The 19,909-nt window shown below is 45.8% G+C and overlaps 1 protein-coding gene and 1 long non-coding RNA gene across 7 annotated transcripts in view; one reads left to right on the top strand and one right to left on the bottom strand.

The window, feature by feature from the left end:
• Positions 1 to 1,299: 1,299 nt before the first annotated feature.
• The window catches only part of LOC109547917 (uncharacterized), a 34,500-nt gene continuing 15,890 nt past the window's right edge, over positions 1,300 to 19,909 (top strand). Inside the window, exons 1-5 of one of the 4 annotated variants that reach the window (XR_012331514.1) lie at positions 1,300 to 3,420; positions 3,499 to 3,593; positions 4,011 to 4,721; positions 4,915 to 5,005; positions 9,805 to 9,920. This is a non-coding gene — a long non-coding RNA (uncharacterized lncRNA). The remainder of the gene's footprint in view (positions 3,421 to 3,498; positions 3,594 to 4,010; positions 4,722 to 4,914; positions 5,006 to 9,804; positions 9,921 to 19,909) is intronic. The other 3 variants (XR_012331513.1, XR_012331511.1, XR_012331512.1) reach the window with 3 other exon arrangements.
• POPDC2 (popeye domain cAMP effector 2) overlaps positions 5,378 to 19,909 on the bottom strand; it is a 28,337-nt gene continuing 13,805 nt past the window's right edge. Inside the window, exons 3-4 of one of the 3 annotated variants that reach the window (XM_033855798.2) lie at positions 14,506 to 15,059; positions 5,378 to 9,581 (exon numbers count right to left, since the gene is read on the bottom strand). In XM_033855798.2, the coding sequence (XP_033711689.1) occupies positions 14,550 to 15,059 (510 nt within the window). In that variant the 3' untranslated portion in view covers positions 5,378 to 9,581; positions 14,506 to 14,549. The remainder of the gene's footprint in view (positions 9,582 to 14,505; positions 15,060 to 19,909) is intronic. The other 2 variants (XM_073804200.1, XM_004324417.4) reach the window with 2 other exon arrangements.

Here is a 19,909-nt window from a genome sequence, read left to right as displayed (position 1 = left end):
TATAATTTACTTTAAAATACTTCAGCTAGACAGTGTGATAAATGAGTTGTCTTTAGTCACCATTCTTGGAATGTTGGATCATTTATCCAAATCAGGAGTAATACTTTAGGGGCAGTCATCTGACATTTCATCAAAAGCTCACAGTCCAAAAAAAAAAAAAAAAATGCTCACAGTCCAGAGGCAGCTACTGTAATCGCTTCAATCCTCTTCATGTCCCCATGTCCCCCTCTCAACCCTCAGAATCCCTGGGAAGCTTTTACAACTACAGATTCTAAGCCTAGGGGCCCCAGAAATTCAATTTTAACTGGTTTGTTATAGGCCCAGTTTTATATTATTTTATATATTTATATAATATATATTTAGTTTTAAACTTTTTATTATGGGACATTTCAAACACATACAAAATTAGAAATATAGCATAATGAATCTCCATGTACCCATTATCCAGCTTCAACAACTATCAACTCTTGTGGCTGTCTTGTTTTATGTATGGCATATGTATTTTTTAAAAAACTTCCCAGTTTATTTTAATATGCAGCCAGGATTGAGAATCACTGCTCTAAATAAATAATTTCAATGGGATCGTTTCAAACAAAGAAGTATGCATCAGACATAGTGGAAGCAGGGAGGGGGATGATGAACTCTGACCACGTAGGGAAAAGGGGTAGGGTTTCCATGACTCCTCTCTGGATCTCAGGGTCTCCAGGGCTAAACCATCCCTTGGCAGCTCTGATGTCTGCGAACCCGCCAGAGGTGCTTCTTTAGCTTGGCCCGAGGATCCCAGGCTGGAAGGTGGAATCACATGCCCACACACCCACAAAATGAAGGCCTTCTCAAATATATATATATTTAGTTGCATTAAGGTGGGGCTTACTAGGTTAAAGCAACACAATATAAACGTGAGAGTTTTTTAAAAATATGCTTATGTTTGTGACAAAGAAAACAGATGTTAAAATCATTTAGGTGTTATTGGAAGGGGGAAATGGACAGAAACAGAAGGGAAGCCGTGAATAATGAGGAATCGGGCTATGTGACAGAGTCGGGCAGGGCGCAGCCCTTAGCACGCGGATGTTGCAGCACTCTGTTACCATGCAACCCGTTACCAGGCAACGGTTACCGGGAGACCACTAACGCCAGACGGTTAGAGCGGCAGTTGCAAGTCCCGCTCGGCCACTGCTTGGCGCCGCAGTGGGCCCCTCCCGCAACGAGCAACTGTCAATAAGCCACCGTTAGTGGCCCCGCTCGGCCAACGGTCGGCAGAGTGGTGGTCCTCCAAAGGAGAGTGAGGTAAGAGGCGGATCCGGCCTTCTCCCCGGGGCCCTCCAGCTCACCCGGCCTTGGGCAGGTGAGCTGAGGGGCCCAGGGAACAGGCTGGGGGCTGTGTCCTGCAGGGCTCCAGAGCCCTCGCCACGGCCATCCGCTGGCCCGGCCCAGGCCTCAACGTGGCGGTGAACCTCTCCCCCATCCCCACCTCTGTGACCTAATGACAGCCGCAGTCTGCATGGGTTGCAGATTGTGGGGCCTGGCCTCCTACCGCTGTTTGGGCAGCCTGAGGAGCCTGAGGACGGGTTGGGTCCTGGGCGCCCGGCGTCCTCAGTGATGGCTGGGCAGGGTCTGGGGACCTGGCCTTGAGGGCGCCACCAGCTGAGATCTGCCTCGTGGGCCGGGCCTGGGCACTGGTGGGAGGACCCAGCCTGGGTGCTGGATGAATGCTCCCGGGCAGGGTAGCCGGCCCCCGCAGGGACCCCGTCCTCTTAGCCAGGACCTGGACCACGGAGGGTGAAGGTTGAGCCTTGGGACCTTGCCCTTTCTCGTCAGAACAGAGAATAACATTTGTTTTGGTGGAGGTTTACAGGAACATCGTGACCTGACCTCAAGGACAAAGGATCTGACACCAAGAAGTTTGCAACAGCTAACCACGCCCCTCCCTCACCTTTCCTATAAAAGGGCTTTGCTGAAAGCTTTCAGAGAGTTCGGGGTATTTAAGGCATGAGCCACGTGTTTCCTCGCAGGGCCTTGCCATAAAGCTCCGAACTCCTGATGTTTTGGTATTGTTTGGGCTCACTGTGCGTCGGGCACACGGATTTGTCCTCAGTAACAACTGCAAGAAACAGGGAAAAGAGAAGAAACCAAATCGGAGAAAGGAGAAGGAGAAAGCCAGTGTTTTCCTCTCAGACACTTCATGGGGGAGCAGGCATGAAGGCCAAGCTGTCCAGGGGCAGGAGATGGGGGGCACCAGGCCTGAGCCTGGAGACACCAGACAGAAAGGACCTCCTTCCTCAGTCACACATGAGTCAAAGAGTTCTGGCTTGAATAGTGGGCAGAAGCCAAAGAAAACTGCAAAGCAGAACTAGACGTCTCTAAAATCCCACGTGTTAATCTGACCCAAGTTGAAATGGGTAGCAGCTGAGTTTAGCAAAGCTCTAACCGTTACCACCTAAACGCCAGACCTGTAGCCCCGTGTGAGGTGCCGGGACCACGGCCACAAGTCAGAGTCCACCCAGCCCTCTGGTGCCTCCAGAGGGAGTCTAGGGGGAGAGGAGGGCTGGGCAAGGTAGCCCCAGAGGATCTAGGGTCCTGTGGGGACTGGTGATATTGACAGAGCTGGAGGGAAATGGCGAGAGTGTAGGAAGGGAGGGGACGTTGGCACTAGTCTTGAGAGACAAATAGGGTTCAGGGCTGGTGGGAGGGGCAGAGGGCAATTCCAGGCCATTGAGCAGTTGGCAATTGCAATCATGTGCTGTGCAGAGGAGGACTCCTGGGAAGCCTCACGTCAGATAAGTGAACCAAAAGTGAAATAAAATCCCATGACCTCCAGGGAATTTCTGAGTAGGAGTCAGTGTATAAATTCAATGACGATTAGAAGTGAAACTGCTGAGGGCATTGCTCACACTTCTTCAGTCAACAGGAAACCAGGGTGTCCAGAACATACAGGGAAGAAGGCACAGAGCCTCTAAGGTGGACTCTACTCCCCACCCAGGCAGTTCTCCCAGGGTCCCGCACAGGTGCCTGCCTCTCTCTTCCCTTCGCCATCACACGCTCTGGCCTCTGGTAGGGGCGGGGCAGGCGCGCGGCTCTTAGCCTGAGACTGTTATCGCGAGACGTTAGCGCAGTAGTTAGAGGTCAGGTTCCGCCAGCCGTCAGCCTCGCCTGGCTCTCCCAGCAGAGAGTGCGGTGAGAGGCGGATCCCGGCCTTCTCCCTGGGGCCCTCCAGGGCCCTTGGCCTAGGGGCCGGTGGGTGAGCTGGGGAGCCCGGGGACAGACTGAGGGCTGTGTCCCGCAGAGCTCCAGAGCCCTCGCCACGGCCGACCACTGGCCGGGCCCAGGACCCAGCTCTGCGACCTGATAGCGGTGACAGTCTCCGTGGGTCGCAGTCCATGGAGGCCTCAGCAACTGGAGTATATGGACACTGCCATTAAGGTAACAGCTTCAACCAGCTTCAGTCTTTCCGTTCAAGTTTCAAAAATTGATACGCTGAGACCAGTTTTCTACCCCTAGGAGGCGGCCAGAGGTCAGGGTTAGGCTGCAAGGATGTCACCCGTCGTTTCTTCAGGTCCGTCTCTGTGGTGGGCTGTTCTCAGAGAAGGGCGACGGTGAGCTGTGAATTCGCCTGATTGGTATTCGCCACAACATGTACTCCTTCACAAATGATTTTGTGTAGGATCACAAATGATCCTACACAAATGATTCTCTCCAGTGTAAATGAAAAGCGTGAGGGCCGGCTGGGTCCTGGGCGCCCGGCGTCCTCAGTGGTGATGGCTGGGCAGGGTCTGGGGACCTGGCCCTGACGGTGCCACCAGCTGAGATCTGCCTCTTCGGCCGGGCCTGGGCACTGGTGGGAGGACTAAGCCTGGTGCTGGATGAATGCTCCCGGGCAGGGTAGCCGGCCCCCGCAGGGACCCCGTCCTCTTAGCCAGGACCTGGACCACGGAGGGTGAAGGTTGAGCCTTGGGACCTTGCCCTTTCTCGTCAGAACAGAGAATAACATTTGTTTTGGTGGAGGTTTACAGGAACATCGTGACCTGACTGTGACCTGACCTCAAGGACAAAGGATCTGACACCAAGAAGTTTGCAACAACTAACCACGCCCCTCCCTCACCTTTCCTGTAAAAGGGCTTTGCTGAAAGCCTTCGTGGAGTTCTGGATTTTTAAGGCATGAGTCACCCATCTCCTTGCATGGACCTGCAATAAACTTTTCTCTGCTCCAAACTACGACATTTTGGTATTGTTTGTCCTCACTGTGTGTCGGGCATACGGACTTGCATTCGATAACAGTATCTCACAACCCACTGACCATTTCAACAGCCTTGATTATTCTCCTGGCTTTGTTCTCTCTACTCAAGTCCCTCAGAACTTGAATAGTTGGGAAACAGCTATGCTCTGCCAGGCGCTGTGGTGTGCACTGAACACAATCTCCCTCCGTCCTGCTTTGAGAGCACGATCTCCCGGCTCACGTCCCACTGCGTTGTCACTGGAGCTCAGATTCCACAGCTGGTCACTGAGAGCTGCTGCTTCTCTTCTGCAAGCATGCCTTACTTGTACCTCCAGCCCACAGACTCACGTGCATCTTTTACCTGGATTTTTTTCTGCTTTGCCTACCTTTCTCTGTATTTTAAGGCACAGCTCAAAGTCAGCTTCTTCACGAACACCTCCTGACCCCAGAAATGGGAAGTGACACCTGCTGAACTTCTGTAGCTCTTGTAGTGGTTTCAACTACTCATGTAAGGCTTTCCACAATGGACTGGAGTAGTGCTTATTTGTATATGTATCAGGGATCCAGCTTCACCTTAAAGTGGTTATGAGCCACAAGAAGCCTGTTAATCTTCAGAGGAGTCAGGCCCAGGGAGCTTGACTTAATAAGGCCTTGGTGGAGATGTGGGAGAGTGCCTATAACTCATGTATCTTCTTTTCTAGATCTGGAGCTCCTTCAGGGCAGAGACCATGATTGATTCACCCAGCAAAGCATGTGGTGTCCAGAACAGTGTTTGACAGCAGTGGATATTTAGTAAGTCTTCACGAGATAAAAGAATATTTATTGTCCTCTCCTTAGAGCAAATCTGACTATAGGTCAAGCTTTATTCCAGAATACATGAAGTTGTAACCCAAAGATTTTATTTTCACATGTGTGGACCTCTAGTATGGGATCTTGTAAGAGGTTCACAAATCCATATAATGTCATTTATTTGTTTGTTTATTTATTTGTCATGTATTTATTTTTGTGGCAGTCCTTGCTGATAGTTTTATTTTTTAAAGAAAGGAATACATATCACTTTCCAAAGTTAGCTTAAATGCTATCCTGCCTGGGAGGAAGGATAATGGGCTAAATAACTTCTCAAGTTCGTTCTTTCTTTCTTTTTTTAGAATTTCAATCCATAATTTTTATTTTTTAAAAATTTTTATTGGTGTATAGTTGATTTAAAATTTTGTGTTAGTTTCTGCTGTACAGCAAAGTTAATCAGTTATTATACATATACGTATATACACTCTTTTTTAGATTCTTTTCCCTTATAGGCCATTACAGAATGTTGAGTGAGTTCCCTGTGCTATACAGTAGGTCCTTGTTGCTTAACTATTTTAAATATTGTAGTATATACATGTCAATCCCAAACTACCAATCTGTCCCTCCCCACTATTTCCCCTCTGGTAACCATAAGTTTGTTTTCTATATCTGTGACTCTATTTCTGTTTTGTAAATAAGTTCATTTGTACCATATTTTTAGATTCCACGTAAAAGCGATAAGGTCTGATCCTTTTGAAAACAAACACACACACGTTAAAAGCGTTTCACATCCTGCGGAACCTCTGTTATATACCACATGTGTGTAACAACAGCCCTGCCTGGGCAGTCCTCCAGCTTGGGGGGTGGCCCCGCACCCCAGGTAACATTTTTGAGTCTCAGTTTACAATGTACAAGGAGCTTTTTTGTTGTTTATTGCTTCATTCACTCCCTACAACAGCCCTCAAGGATTGACAAGAGAGCTGTTGGATTTGTCAAGACTGACAAAGGGCTTCTATTGTGAAATGTACATGGAAGAGACAGAATTCCACCAAGAAAGAAAATAAATACATAGTATAACTTTAGGGGAAAAAATGAGAAAAGAACAGAAGAGCAATATAGAACACACTGCAAAGTTCTACAAAGCACATAATCGGAATCCTAAAAGGTGAGGAAAGAGAACATAGGGCTCTGAAGACAGGGCAAGAGGACAAGAGGACAGACGGTGATGGTGAGGTGAGGTGGGTGTCTTAGCTGGGTTGGTGACATTGAGCTGAGAACTGAGTGACCAGAAGAAGTCAGCCAGGAGAAGGTATGATTGAAAAGCACTGCAGAGAGAAAGAAAAACTGCAAAAGCCCTGATATAGATAGGAGCTGGGTGTGTATGAGGAGCACCCAAAAGTCTAGTGTGGCTGAAACATGATGAGTGAGAATAAGAGCAGAATGATGTATGGCTGGAGAGACAGGCAGGTGGGGTCTTGTGGGTCCTAAGTAGCTAAAAGAGTAGCATTCATCAGCATTCCTTTTACTCTCCCACATTGCCCAGTCCCTGTAATCAACAGAACACAGAGCTGATTATTAAGTAGGTCCATGTGACTAGTAGAAGGGATTCGTGTCACTTCTGTGAATGTCAAGCTGTCTCTTTCTTAAGGTAAAAAAGCCAGAAGGTCAAAGTAGGTTGAATCATTCATTGAGTTGCAACATGAAGACAGTTGCCCTGATGAGTCACAGCAGATTCTCAGTAGACTTTAAGAGCAATAAATCTGTGTGCCATTAAGTCATAAAAGCTGATTCTGACTATTATCACATGGTAAGAAATTTGGATTTTATTCTAAGTGGAATAAGAAGTCATTTGAAATTTTGAGCAAGAGAGTGAAGACATCATACACATTTTGAAATGACAACTTTGTGTAGAATAGATTATGGGAGGAGGGACAGGAGAAATAAGGAGCCAGTTATAAATCTATTAAAGTTAATCTAGCTATGAAATAATGGTGGCTTGAAATTAGTGGTGGCAATGGACATGCTGAGTTGAATTGGGCATATATTTTGAAGATAGAACTAACAAGACTGATGGAAAGACTCTAAGGTTTTGGGCCTGGGCAACTGAGTGGAATGAGAATGAAGAGTTATAAAACTTTTTTGGTTTAAAGATCTCTTTCATAGGACAGGGGGAAAGAGAGAGAGAGAGAAACTTCCCAGCTCGTTTCACAAAGTCAGCATAACCTTGATATTAAAACCTGACAATGATATGACAAGGTACATAGATTCAAAACTACTAAACAAAATATTTACAAACCAAGTTCGTAAATACATAAAGAGGAAAATACATCATAATAAGACTGGAATTGTTCCAGGGATACAAGTTTGTTTTAACATTCACATATCTATTAATGTAGTTCATTAACAGAATAAAGCAGAAAAATAAACTCAATTAGAGCAGAAAAATCATTTGAATCTGAATAAAAGAATTGACTTGTCCTAGAGCCCAAGCTCTTACTCAATATGCTACTACCTCCTAAACTATTTTTTTTCTTTTTTTTGCGGTACGCGGGCCTCACTGTCATGGCCCTTCCTGCCGCGGAGCACAGGCTCCAGACGCACAGGCTCAGCGGCCATGGCTCACGGGCCCAGCCACTCCGCGGCATGCGGGATCCTTCTGGACTGGGGCACGAACCCGTGTCCCCCACAACAGCAGGCAGACCCTCAACCACTGCACCACCAGGGAAGCCCCTAAACTATTCTTAAACTCTATAAATCAGGGCTTCCCTGGTGGCGCAGTGGTTAAGAATCCAGTGGCCAATGCAGGGGGCATAGGTTCGAGCCCTAGTCAGGGAAGATCCCACATGCCACAGAGCAACTAAGCCCATGTGCCACAACTACTGAGCCTGTGCTCTAGAGCCCTCGAGCCACAACTACTGAGCCTGCGTGCCACAACTACTGAAGCCTGCCCACCTAGAGCCCATGCTCTGCAACAAGAGAAGCCACCGCAATGAGAAGCCCGCACACCGCAATGAAGAGTAGCCCCCGCTAGCCACAACTAGAGAAAGCCCGCGTGCAGCAACTAAGACCCAATGCAGCCAAAAATAAATAAATTTAAAAGAACCACAATGATATGCTGCTACATACACCCAAATGGCTAAAACGAAAAAAAAAAAAAAAAAAGACAATGCCAACTATTGGAGAAGATGAGAAGCAACCGGAACACTCATACACAGTGGGAATATTAATTGGTATAATCACCTAGGAAAAGTGTTTGGCAGTATTTACTATAGTTGAACATATACATACCCAATGCCTCAGTAATTCCAGTATATACCCCCCAAATGTGTACATATGTGTACCAAAAGATAAGTTCAAGAATGTTCATAGTAGCACTATTCGTAATTGCCCCAAGCTAGAAACTACCCAAACACCTATCAGTAGTGGAATGGATAAGTAGATTGTGGTATATTCACACAACAGAGTACTATACAGCAATAAAATGAACAAACTCTTGAGAGAGCAAGGGTTGCCCAAGGATTCCCAGCTGTTTCAGCCCTCAGCTAGTTTGAGTCTTCCCAGCCTGGGCCCAAGACACATGCATGAAGAAGCCTTTGAGGTGATTCTGGCTGTAGTCACTGTCTGAATGCAACAACACAAGAAACCCTGAGTGCAAACAGCCCAGCTGAGCCCAGCCAAGCCCCACTTTTGTGAGCAAAACAAAGTATCGTGATGATTTTAACTCACCTCTTTAGGGATGAACGTTACACAGCAATAGGTAACCAGAATACATGTGGCAGTATTTTGGGGAAAAAAATAGAATATGTTAAATTTGTAAGTCTACTTTAAAATGTTTAAGGAAATTTAATTAAATAGATTTGTAAAAATCCCTCTAAAAACTACTGTTTAATATTAGGGTCATAAATAGAGGGAAAGATTTGTAAGTTGAACTTAAAAGCTTAATGGCAAACTAGGTTCTAAAATTTCTACTTCCCTATGTTGAACCTTAATGAAAAAAAATTTTAAATAAAACAAGACAAAAACAGTGAAAACTTCTTGGATAGCTGACTTCATTGATATTTTCAGAACGCTGAAAGAAACAACATAAGGAAAGGAAATGAGTGATTTATTGAGTGCTTACTAGGTGCCACGCCATGTCCTAGGTGCTTTACCTGAATCAACTCATTGAATCCTCACAACCCTGTGAACTGGGTTTTATAATCCCCACTTTACAGACACTCAGAGAGGCTATGTGACTTGCCTGAGATTCTGCAGTTAGTAAAGGATAGAATCTGTGCTTTTGCACTTTGGGATGCCTTCTCTGGGAAGGAAGCCTGGTGAAGGCAAAGTTCTAAAAGTCACTCGGGAGCCTTGGTGTGGCTGCAGCACTTTAGCATCTTCTGTGTCTGCTCCGACCTTGCCTGAGAGCCTTCCAGTGGGTGAGAAGAGGGGTGTGCACACGAGTCACCTTCCTGTGAGGATTAATGTGGCCAGAGAAAAGGATGGTCCATTGATCCTTACAGTTCAGGAGTCAGAGTTGGAGCCAAGGGGGCCCGTCCCCTGGACATAACTTGAGAGTAGCTCTGGAGAGGAGTTCTAGAAGCTGCGGAAAGACAGAGGAAGGATTTCAGCACTGTGGCTCCAGATAGCTCGCATAACTTCACAGGGTTCTTTTCACGTCTTTTTTTCCTCTACCAGTTCCCAATATTTTAACTGTACCCAATGCCTAACATAATAGGGGCAGATGTATCTTTGAATCATTTCCTTCTAGAATATTAGGGTGAGTCAGCTTTGAAGTTATATAGTCCAGTCCTCTCATTTTATAGGAGAAGAGACCAAGAGATCAACTTCAGTTGCTTCCTATGAAGAATCTATACGCTTCCTATGAAGAATCCTACCTAACATTACGGAATGAGTTCTCAAAAATCTGCATAGAAAATTGGTGAGTTTTATAAAACGCTGTCTTTTATTTTTACAAAGAGAGGGATAGGTAAATGAGGCCTGTAAAACAGAAGTAGAAGAATAACCTGGGGGTGGGCCCTGGTTGTAGGCTGCTGGGATCCCGAGGGCAGGGAGGGAACTGCTGCCTGTAACTTACCTGCCTGAACACGGAGCCTTGGCAGGTCGAGTAGAGCTACCATCTAGAGACCCAGACCCTGAGGCCCCAGGCAGCTCCTGCCATGCCACCTTCAAGGGCAAGTCTTCTGCCCCAGGAGGCTTTCTAGTGGTTCTGGGAGAAACATGCTATTTAACAACACTGACAGCTAACTAAGCACCTTACGGCCACTTCCGAGGGAAAGAGCCTGAATATAGTGTGACGGTGATCAGTCTCTCCTGAGCAAGTAAAACAGGTGAAGGTCTGGCTATAGCTTCATTATTCAGGGGCCAAGGAGCTAGTGTGTGCTTTCTTTGGATCACCACCTTTTTGCTGTTCCTTTTGTTGTCAGGGGATCCTTTCAGCTGCTACCTTCCTTGGAATACCAGACTGGAGGAACTAAGATGGGAAATCACGTATCTCAGAGGAGAAGGGGTAGGGAGTGGAAGAGAGAAGCAGGGGCAGCGTGGGGAGGAGTTTGTTAAATAAATCTATACAGAACAGAATTTTAAAATACCTTATACATTAAACTAGTGCTTTATAGCTTACAAATTGCCTTTGTGTACTTTATCTCAATTACTCCTCACAGCAACCTGGTAAGGTAGACAGAGGCTACCTATCTACTTATCAGTAGGTATTAATTATCTATGAGACTACTAGCCCTGTTTCGCAGATGAGGAACTTCTCTTGAAGGTGGTTAACTGGCAGGACTAGAGTCACATCTTAGAATCACAGACTCATAGCATCACGGAGTTAGAAGACACCTTAATAGCAATAACCTAAGGCATCCTTCTCTCAGAGCTTGAATCACCTTAAAAAAACCTCTGAGAAGATTTCTTCTGATCCCTATTTGAATTCTTCCAGTGACGAGTAACTCACTGCTCCTTGAGGCAAATCCATTATTAATACTGAGCTAAAATCCTCTCCTTATAGCTTTCAGCCCTTAATTCATTTCTGTCCTCAACAACTTCACCAAATTAAGGGAAATTGTAATTCCTCCTCTTTTCAAAATTCGAAGGTATTACTCTTGTCCACCTCTTGCAGATTAAGCATCTTACATTCTTCCAACTGTTACTCATGATTACTCATAATGTGATTACCTGGCACAGTGCCTGAAATACACAGTGGATACTCAGTGAATGTTTGTTGAATTGGTTCTGTGGCCTTGGTACTATGTCCTGGTCCTGGCCTCTTTCCTTGACCACAATTAGCCTCCATGTTGTAATCTGTTTCTCATTTGTTTGTTTATTTAAATAATAGAAAGGAAACAATATATAGTATTTACTTTCAAACCACAAAGTCTTCAGAACAACTTGAAAACATAAGCAAAATTGCCCAAATTTCAGACAGCTTTCAGTTAATTTGTGATAATGGACTCATTATCTGACTTAACTGACCACTTCAGAGATGCATTCATTGAGCATCTCCTTAAGTAAGACATCAAATGGAGCATTGTGGAGTGTGTTCATAGAATTAACTGGAAAGATTCTAGTGAAGGCAGGGTTAATTTGAGGTCTAACTGTAAGACCCTGCATGAATACATTATCCAACAGCACTGCTTTGCATATTAGAAAAAGTAGCACCCAATTGTGGATAATTCTGGGCACCACCAAACTGAAAAATGTGCTCTCTTCAAAAATAAGCTCCAGTAGAACCTCTGACTATTTTTAGTTGGTCTTAAATTGGCTTGGTGTGAGGGACTAGCGCTGGCGTCAGTGTGATGAAGCTGTGTCCTGACAATGCACAATCCAGTCAGCTTCATGCCTCTTATGTAAGTGCTGGGCGGGGATGAATAGCAATGAGCTTACAATTTTGGTCATTGAAGAGCCAGGGACTAGATGGTGAATTGTGCCCTGCTTTAGAAAGGAAACAAGAGTAAATTGCTACCAATCACGAGGGACTATGCTTATTCATTACAGTAATAACACTAAAAGGAGTTTGATGGCAAATAAGTCAAACCAAACACCCTAAAACACAATTCGAGGAAAAGGTCTCTGGGTTAAATTATCCTATTATCACAGACTAAATTGAAAGCTGTCTAAAATTTGGCCGATTTGATCACGTTTTCAAGTTCTGAAAACTCTGTGGAAGTAAACAATGTGTTTTTCCCTTTCTATTACTTAAGCCAAAGAACATTTAAAAACCTACTCTCTTTATACTACAAATACTAGTACTTTAGAAAGTGAGTTATGTTAGCAGTTTTCTCATCTTGAGCCTCAGAAAAGGCTGAATTTGGAAAGAGGCCTTTTATGCAATAGTATTAAGGGTGGAGGACCTGGGAGATGGAGTTGTGACCGCCCTGCACTGTCATCACGTGGTAGGTGATAGACTCTTCACAGGTACAGAATGGAGAGAACTCCCAGTCAAGCAGGACCTACCACCCAGCAGGGCGGAGGACAGTCCCAAGTCACAAGAGAAATCATAGTGAAATACAGCAGCGAGTTCTTGCTGGAAGACACGCTGATGTCCTGGGGCTCATGTCCATTATACTGTTGACTGGCTGCTTCTCTTTCCTCCTCTGAACAGCACATCCTTTGCCTTCTCACATAAACCCAGGAGGGCCTTTGGGGGCCAGCTGGGCCAACACACTCACATGAAGAAAGCAAGGTTCAGTGAGGTTGTGTGGTTTTCAATCAGTAGCAGAGCCAGACATAGCAGCCAGGACTTCGGGCTCCCAGTGTGGGTCTCTTTCTTGTTTACAGCCCCGCCTGCCTCTTAACGTTTGGGATAACTCATGCGTAAGATGTGTAGCCATCAAAGGTGGGAATTTTCACACCTTCACTTGAATGGTTTTCTTTATAGGCAGAGGGAGAGGTACTGATCTTGGAAGAGTCAGGATTAAAAACTAAGTTGGGGATACAGGGCAGCTTAGGAAGAAGAAGAGACAGAGCAAAATAGGAAGTGGGGCAAATGGGAAGAAGGCAACAGAGAGATAAATACAGCAACAGTAAAATGGGGAAGACGTGGAGGACAAATATGGAGAGGGGAAATTAACTGAGAAGAAGAAACAGGCCTTTTTCTTCTTAAGAGCAGCAAACTGAGGGAACCAAGGACTGAGCAGAAGTCAGAAGGAAGGGAGAATGAGGAGAACAAATAGAGCCGGGAAAAGAGAAGAAAGCCAGGAAGGACATGAGGACACAGGGAGCTGCTGTGAGTTCAGAGTGTGTGCAGGTGGGTAGGTGTGTTGGACAAAGAGAGGGACCCACAGGACAGAATCCATATGCACTGGTGGGGGTGGGCGAGTAGGGCACAGTGGGAAGGAGGCAACAGGAGAGGACAATACAAATGGAGGAGGTCAAGAAAGTGATCTCGGGTGCTAGACGCTGGTTGTAAGGACTCTGCCTCCATAGATTATCAATTCCACACCTATGAAACCAAATAGCTAACCTTTTATCATTTGCCCCTCTGCCTCTTTCATCATTTATATGACTTGCTTTTCAAAATATACAAACATTCACTTACTTACCTCAAGTACCCTAAATGCCTTCCTCACTGAACTAGTTTCTTGGGAAAATAGTCAGTGTTTCCTAAAGAATGATTAATCTCTTAGCTAACCCTCCCCCACCTTGGAAACGCGTTCCAAATTGGGAACAGTGGGATTTTCCTCAGGAAAAGCCAGGCCTGCACCATGGTTGGCTGGAGTCCTAGAGGGATAAGTCACACAGTATTGTGAGAGCAGCCAGGGGGAACAGTTACTGCTCAGCACACACTTTCTTGTACACTCTCCTAAGGTGTGAGGGAAATCCTGCACGTTAGTCCCACCCAGATTACGCCCACTCTACCTCCCGCAGGTGTGGTTTTCTGGGAAAGTCACCCTATCATAGTAATATTCAGTCACAGCAGTGTCCAGTCCTGTGCCTGAGCAAATAACACACTTTCCACTGGCCCAGAGGAGAGCAAGGTGGGGACATTTTCCTCCCAGAGTCATTAGCCTCTAATCACAAGCCTCTTGGAAATACTCGATGTTAGCAGAGGTACCTGTCCAATCCAGGCTAAGTAATGACTGCTTTCCAGAGCTGACTGTATGCCAAGAAGAACAATTAGAAATTAGAACCATGTCAGCTTTGTAAAAAATCCTTTAGAATGCATGCCACAAATAAAATCCCCTTTAGTCTTAGCTGTGGCCTTAGTTATTAGCACAACCTTGCAAACAAAATTAGCAACCTATCTGCTTGCTCAAAATGTTGACCAAGCCAGCCCACTTTCAAAACTGCAATCACACTTAATAAGGGATTAGTTAAAAAAAAAAATTTTAAAAAACCTCTCATGCTTTGCGTGCACCAGGAGTGAGTTGCTATCTGCAGGGTTGGGTTAATGCCACTTTCTGGGAATCCTCGGGAGGACAGGCTCCATGAAACGATTTTTTGCCCTTACAAACCCAGTTAAGGCCAGCTGTTGGCAAGAAAGTGACAGCTGCCTTCTGAGTACTTACACAGGATCCTGAGCCCGGCAGCTGTGCCCATGTTAGTTCTCCCCTCACCTCATGTACTCCCCATCACTCTGATAATCCATGAACGATTCTGATCCTGACACCTCCTCAAAATCCTCCAGCACCAGACTGGTAGAGTCCTCACCCAGGACGCTGCTGTCGGGCCTGGACATCCTGACCCAGGGAGGAGGTGCAGGAGGGTTGGTAGACGCTGGAGGTGGGGAGCTAGGGGGTGTTTGCTGGACAGATGTGGGCAGGGCCTGAGGAGAGGGGGATGCGGCAGGCTCACGGACGTCCTTGTCATCCTTCTGAGACTCTGGTCCTGCATCTGGGGCAGCAGCACCTAGGACATGGTAGAGGCTGGGGAGACGGATGTCGAAGCGTAGCCTGAACTTAGCAAAGAGCTTGTCATTGAGAGCGTAGAGCTTCTCCGAGATGTCATAGCCCAGCAGGGCTGAGAAGAGGCGAGAGATGTATCGCTCTTTGGCCAGAAGGAGGTGGAGACTTTTCCGGGGCCAGGAAATGTAGCTACATTCAGTCTCGGCTGTCAGAGTGACCTGAGAGGGGTCAGGAGCAGAGAGTAAAGGTTGAAACTAGAAAATGTGTCCATGCTTAGCACAGAGAAATATAGCGTTTACTTGGCAAACTGCTGCACTTTTCTGAAGAAGCTGTGGAAGTAGCTCTCCATGGCCTTGCCTGGAAGAGGTCCTATGACCGACGTTTACTGCGTGCACTGACACAACAGGGGGTGGGGGGTGGTTGTGTGTGTGTGGAGGGTGCTCTTGTCAGGAGCCCTGAGATCAGCCCTTCACTTGCTGGGCCTTCACCTCCTAGAGCCTTAGTGTCCACCTCCGGTCTCCTCGCTCTCCTACTCTGTGTCCCATGGCTGATCTCACTAATGGCTACAGAAGGTTCTGAGCTTGCTGTAATTACAGGAGAGAAAAAGGGCCTCCTAGTGCTCAGAAGAAAGTTCAGGATGCTGATGACAGTTTTTTTTTAAGGATAAAAACAAATAATATATTGGAGTGGGGACACAAAAAAGTGTTGGAAAGAATTTCAGTGAGAGAAGAGCCAGGCTGCATCCATTGGACAGAATGCTGGCTTGGGATTCAGGCCCATGAGCTGCCCTTGACTTGGGCCCTACAAGTAACCAAATGGATCTGATGACTGAAGTCAGAAAAAGGGCACAGAGGAAGAGGAACTCTTTTTTTGGGGTTGGGGGGCCACCACCTTGCGGCATGCGGGATCTTAGTTCCCCGACCAGGGATCAAACCCGTGCGCCCTGCATTGGAAGCACAGAGTCTTAACCACTGGACCTCCAGGGAAGTCCCAAGAGGAACTCTTAAGAGCACAAAGTAGAAGGACACCCCACTCTCCATTTATTTAGACATCTAGAAATTTCTGGACACTCGCTATGTGCCCGTGATACAAAGCTAAGTTACACTTGCAGGGTCAATAACGTGTGCCCAGCACAGAGTAGGTGCTTGATAAACCTTGTTAAAACAATGATGGTAAAGCTAGGTTTCAAATGAAAACATGCTTAGGACAGTAAAGGAAAAGGGTGTGGAATCACACGATTCTTTATACTCTGGCCATAATACTTTAAACGTGAGCAGGTTGGCAGAGCTCAAGATGAAGATTTGTGAATCGAGACAGTGGAAATGAGGGAGGACAGCAGCTGACATTTACTGAGAGGCGACCACATGTTGGCATTGTGTTAAATCCTTTATGTGGGTCGTCTCATTAAAGGTAGGGTTGGCTTTCCAAACATTCTTTGTTAGAGATCGTATATAATCCTTTTATTTCTTTGCCTCCAGAACTCCCCCTCCCCTCCCCTCAATCATCAGCACTGAAGTCAGGGCTCTAAATTAACTCATCAAGACCAGAAACAAGTTTCAAGTTCTGGCTTTACCGCTTTACTAGCTGTGTGACATCAGATGAATTGCTTAATCTCTCCGGGTTTGTTGCCTCATGGGAAAGAATTATTACTCACAATCCATCCATTACTAATTTGGTTCAGCAAGTAATTGTCACATCTGCCATAACCTGTACTTTCGATGTACTTAGTAACAATTCCCAAACAAGAAATAAGTGTGCTGCACATGAAGTGGGTGTGCGTAAGAGCTAATCTGGACGCAAACAGCGTCCTCAAAGCTGAACACGAAGACCGTGGGCATTCTTGTGAACATGCTGTTACTTCTTCCATCTTAAAATAAATCAAAATTTTAAAATTAAAATCCTTTTTCTTCACTTCACTTCCTTCGCTATCTAACACTCCATTGATTTGCTCTCCTTTTCAGCAAAGCTCCATGAAAAAGTTGTCTATATTTGCTGTTACCAATTCCTCTTGCACTCTCTCTTCAGCCAGCAAGGCTTTGCCCCAGTGGTCCACAAACTGTTCCTGGCAAGGTCACCAATGACCTCTACATTGCTGAGTCTGACAATCAGTTTTCATAGCATTCAGTCTCTCCTCTTTAATACTCTTTACTTGGTTCCCAGGATGCCATACTCTCCTGGTATAATCTCCTGATTGGTCCCTTTCAGCTTCCTTTGCTGCTTCCTCTTTTCCCCTCCAAATTCTAAACACTAGAGTTTCCCAGAGTTAATGGATTCTTGAACCCCCTTTCTGTCTACACGCACTCACTTGGTGATCTTGTCTGATCCAATGGCTTTAAATATCATCTGTGTGCTACGACTTCCAGACTTATGTCTCAAGTTCAGACCTTGTTCCTTAATTTCAGACTCAAATATGCAACTGCCTATGCAGTGTCTCCAATTTAAATGTCCATAGATGACACAAATCTAGCACTCCCCAAACTGGACTTCCTCTCTTCTCACAAAGACGATACTATCGTAGGCTTCCTTATCTCAGTTGATAGCAGCTCCATCCTTCCAGTTGCTCAGGTCAAAAGTCTTAGAGGTTTTCTTAATCCTCTTTCTCTCATGCACTACATCCAATGCGTTAGGAAATCCTTTTGGCTCTATCTAGAAAATATATGCTCTGGCCCTAGACGATATGGCTCCATAGCACCTCTCTGACTTCCTCTCCTACTATTCTCTCCCCTCCCTCTCTCTGTTCCAGCCACATTGGCCTCCTTTCTGAACCTCAAACATGCTAGTCCTTCCCACCACCCAGCTTTTGCACTGGCTCTTCCCTCTGTCTAATATGCTGTTCCCCCTGATATTCTCAGAGCTCACACTACCAATCACTTCAGGTCTTTGCTCAAATGGCACCCATTCAACGAAGACTTCCATGAACACCCCATTTAAAATTGCAACTGCAGTTGACCCTTGAGCAACACGGGTTTGAACTGTGTGTGTCAATTTAAATGGGGATTTTTTTTTTAATAGTAAATACTAAAGTACTACACAATCGGCCAGTTGGTTGAATCTGAGGATGTGGAACCCCAGATATGGGGGAACATATATTTGGCGGTTGGACTATAAATTATACGTGGATTTTCTACTGCGTGAAGGGTTGGCACCGCTACCTCCTATGTTGTTCAAGGGTCAACTATATCTCTCCCTTAATTACACTACTCTATTTTTTTTTTACTAGAAGTTATTATCTTTTAACATATTACATAATTTACTTATTCATTATGTCGATGGCTTATTTTTTGTCTCCCCTACTAGAATGTAAACTGCATGAAGGCAGGGACCTTCATCTGTTATGTTGACTGATATATTCCGAGCACCTTTAATAGTGCCCAGATGAGAATTCCCTGGCGGTCCAGTGGTTAGGACTCTGCGCTTCCACTGCAGGGGGCACAGGTTCAATCCCTGGTTGGGGAACTAAGATCCCACATGCCACATGGCATGGCCAAAAAGAAAAAACAAAGATAGTGCCCAGGTTACAATAACTGCTCAATAAGTACTACTGAAGTGAATGAATGAAATCAGGTGAAGACTACCAATCTTGTATGTTGCAAAACAACCTGATGTCATTTTCTCATGTCCTATGTAAAATCCTTCCTAAAGGTCTTCAGGAAACTAGTGGTTTGACTGATTCCCACATACACATGCACATGTCTGTAATAAAGTTTTGACCAGCTCTTTCTTTAATCCTCACCTTCGAAGCTGGTTGAATGGATTAAATAAGCTGACGTACGTAAAGAGACCTTGGGTCCAGTAAAACAAGATGCAAGTGGGAGAAATAATGCTGATTTTTGTGTGATCCCTCCCATGGTATGTTCTTTGTGACTAATGAAAGGGTCACAGTGCTTAACAGTCAATAAATTCTTAATTGAATTCTTGAGAGGTGTGATGGAATGTTGATTCCCTTGTGGTAAACTCAGTAAGAATTATGATTCAGTCACTGTGGATTCCCTATTAGTCAACAAAGACTATGCAATTGCAAAGGCAAGGACAAGATGAACTACAACCCGAGACAACACTTGACATTTGCAAAGAGGAAATGGGACTTCACAGAGCCAAGAGCAAATATGTGGATCTCATTGCTCCCAATGGGGGTGCATGCTAAAAATACAAATGGGAGAAATATAACAGTCCCTACATCCCTCTCAGATGACTGAGAGGCCATCTGGGGTCACAGCCCTTCCTTTCAAGCATAACTTAGGGGAGGACGCCCGGCTTATCCACCACCTGTTTCTCAGTTTCAGTGTCAGAAACAGAGCCTGGCCTGGCTGGCTCAGGACCTGACTCAGGCCTCCTGAGGGTTCTTATGGTCCTGGGAGGGTTCTCAAAGGAGACTGCTGGGCGGCTTGGAGAGGACATGAGTGTGTGGTGGATGAAGCACGTTCAGAGGGGATCTGTGGCTGGTGTTCTAGGCAGTGGGATCAGGATTGCTTCTCAGGCTCTGTCCTCACAGAGCCAAGAGTCAGGGTGGGGCGGAAGCAGGCCCAGCCAGGTGGCACTGCCTGGCATGTGTCTATTCTGGGGTTGGCTCAAATGCTCGCCTGAGGGGCTCCCTGATAGAACTGGTAGGAGACACAGGGAACCCAGTACTGGCAAACTATCTGGACAGAGGAGTACCTATAATGGTGGGTATGGGTAAACTCCACTCTCCTGGTAAACCTCCCATTTTAAAAAAGAATAGAAATAGTGGTGTCAGGCCACTTGGCTTTGCCACTTTCTAGATGACCTTGGGCAAATTACTTGAGGTTTCTAAGCCTTAGTTCCCTCATCTGTTAAACATGTTAATAACAACATTCCACCCAGAGGACAGTTGTGAGAATCAATAAGGCAATAAAATAGGTAGTGCCTGCCACGTGCTAGCCATTCAGTAAGTGAGAACTACAAAGAAGGTAACTGAAATCTGAAGGACTGGCAGAGAAGAGAGGAGGGCTCTAGCACCCAGGCCCTGAACTTGGAGTGTGTATATGATGTCCTCTGGAGCCCTCTGAGACACCAACTGCCCGCTGCCGAGCCAGTTCAGCGAACCTTT

The sequence above is a fragment of the Tursiops truncatus genome, chromosome 4, assembly GCF_011762595.2.
Source record: "Tursiops truncatus isolate mTurTru1 chromosome 4, mTurTru1.mat.Y, whole genome shotgun sequence".
Lineage (NCBI taxonomy): Eukaryota > Metazoa > Chordata > Mammalia > Artiodactyla > Delphinidae > Tursiops > Tursiops truncatus.
Note: the sequence above shows the minus strand (reverse complement) of the source record. Positions and strands in the feature narration are given on the sequence as shown.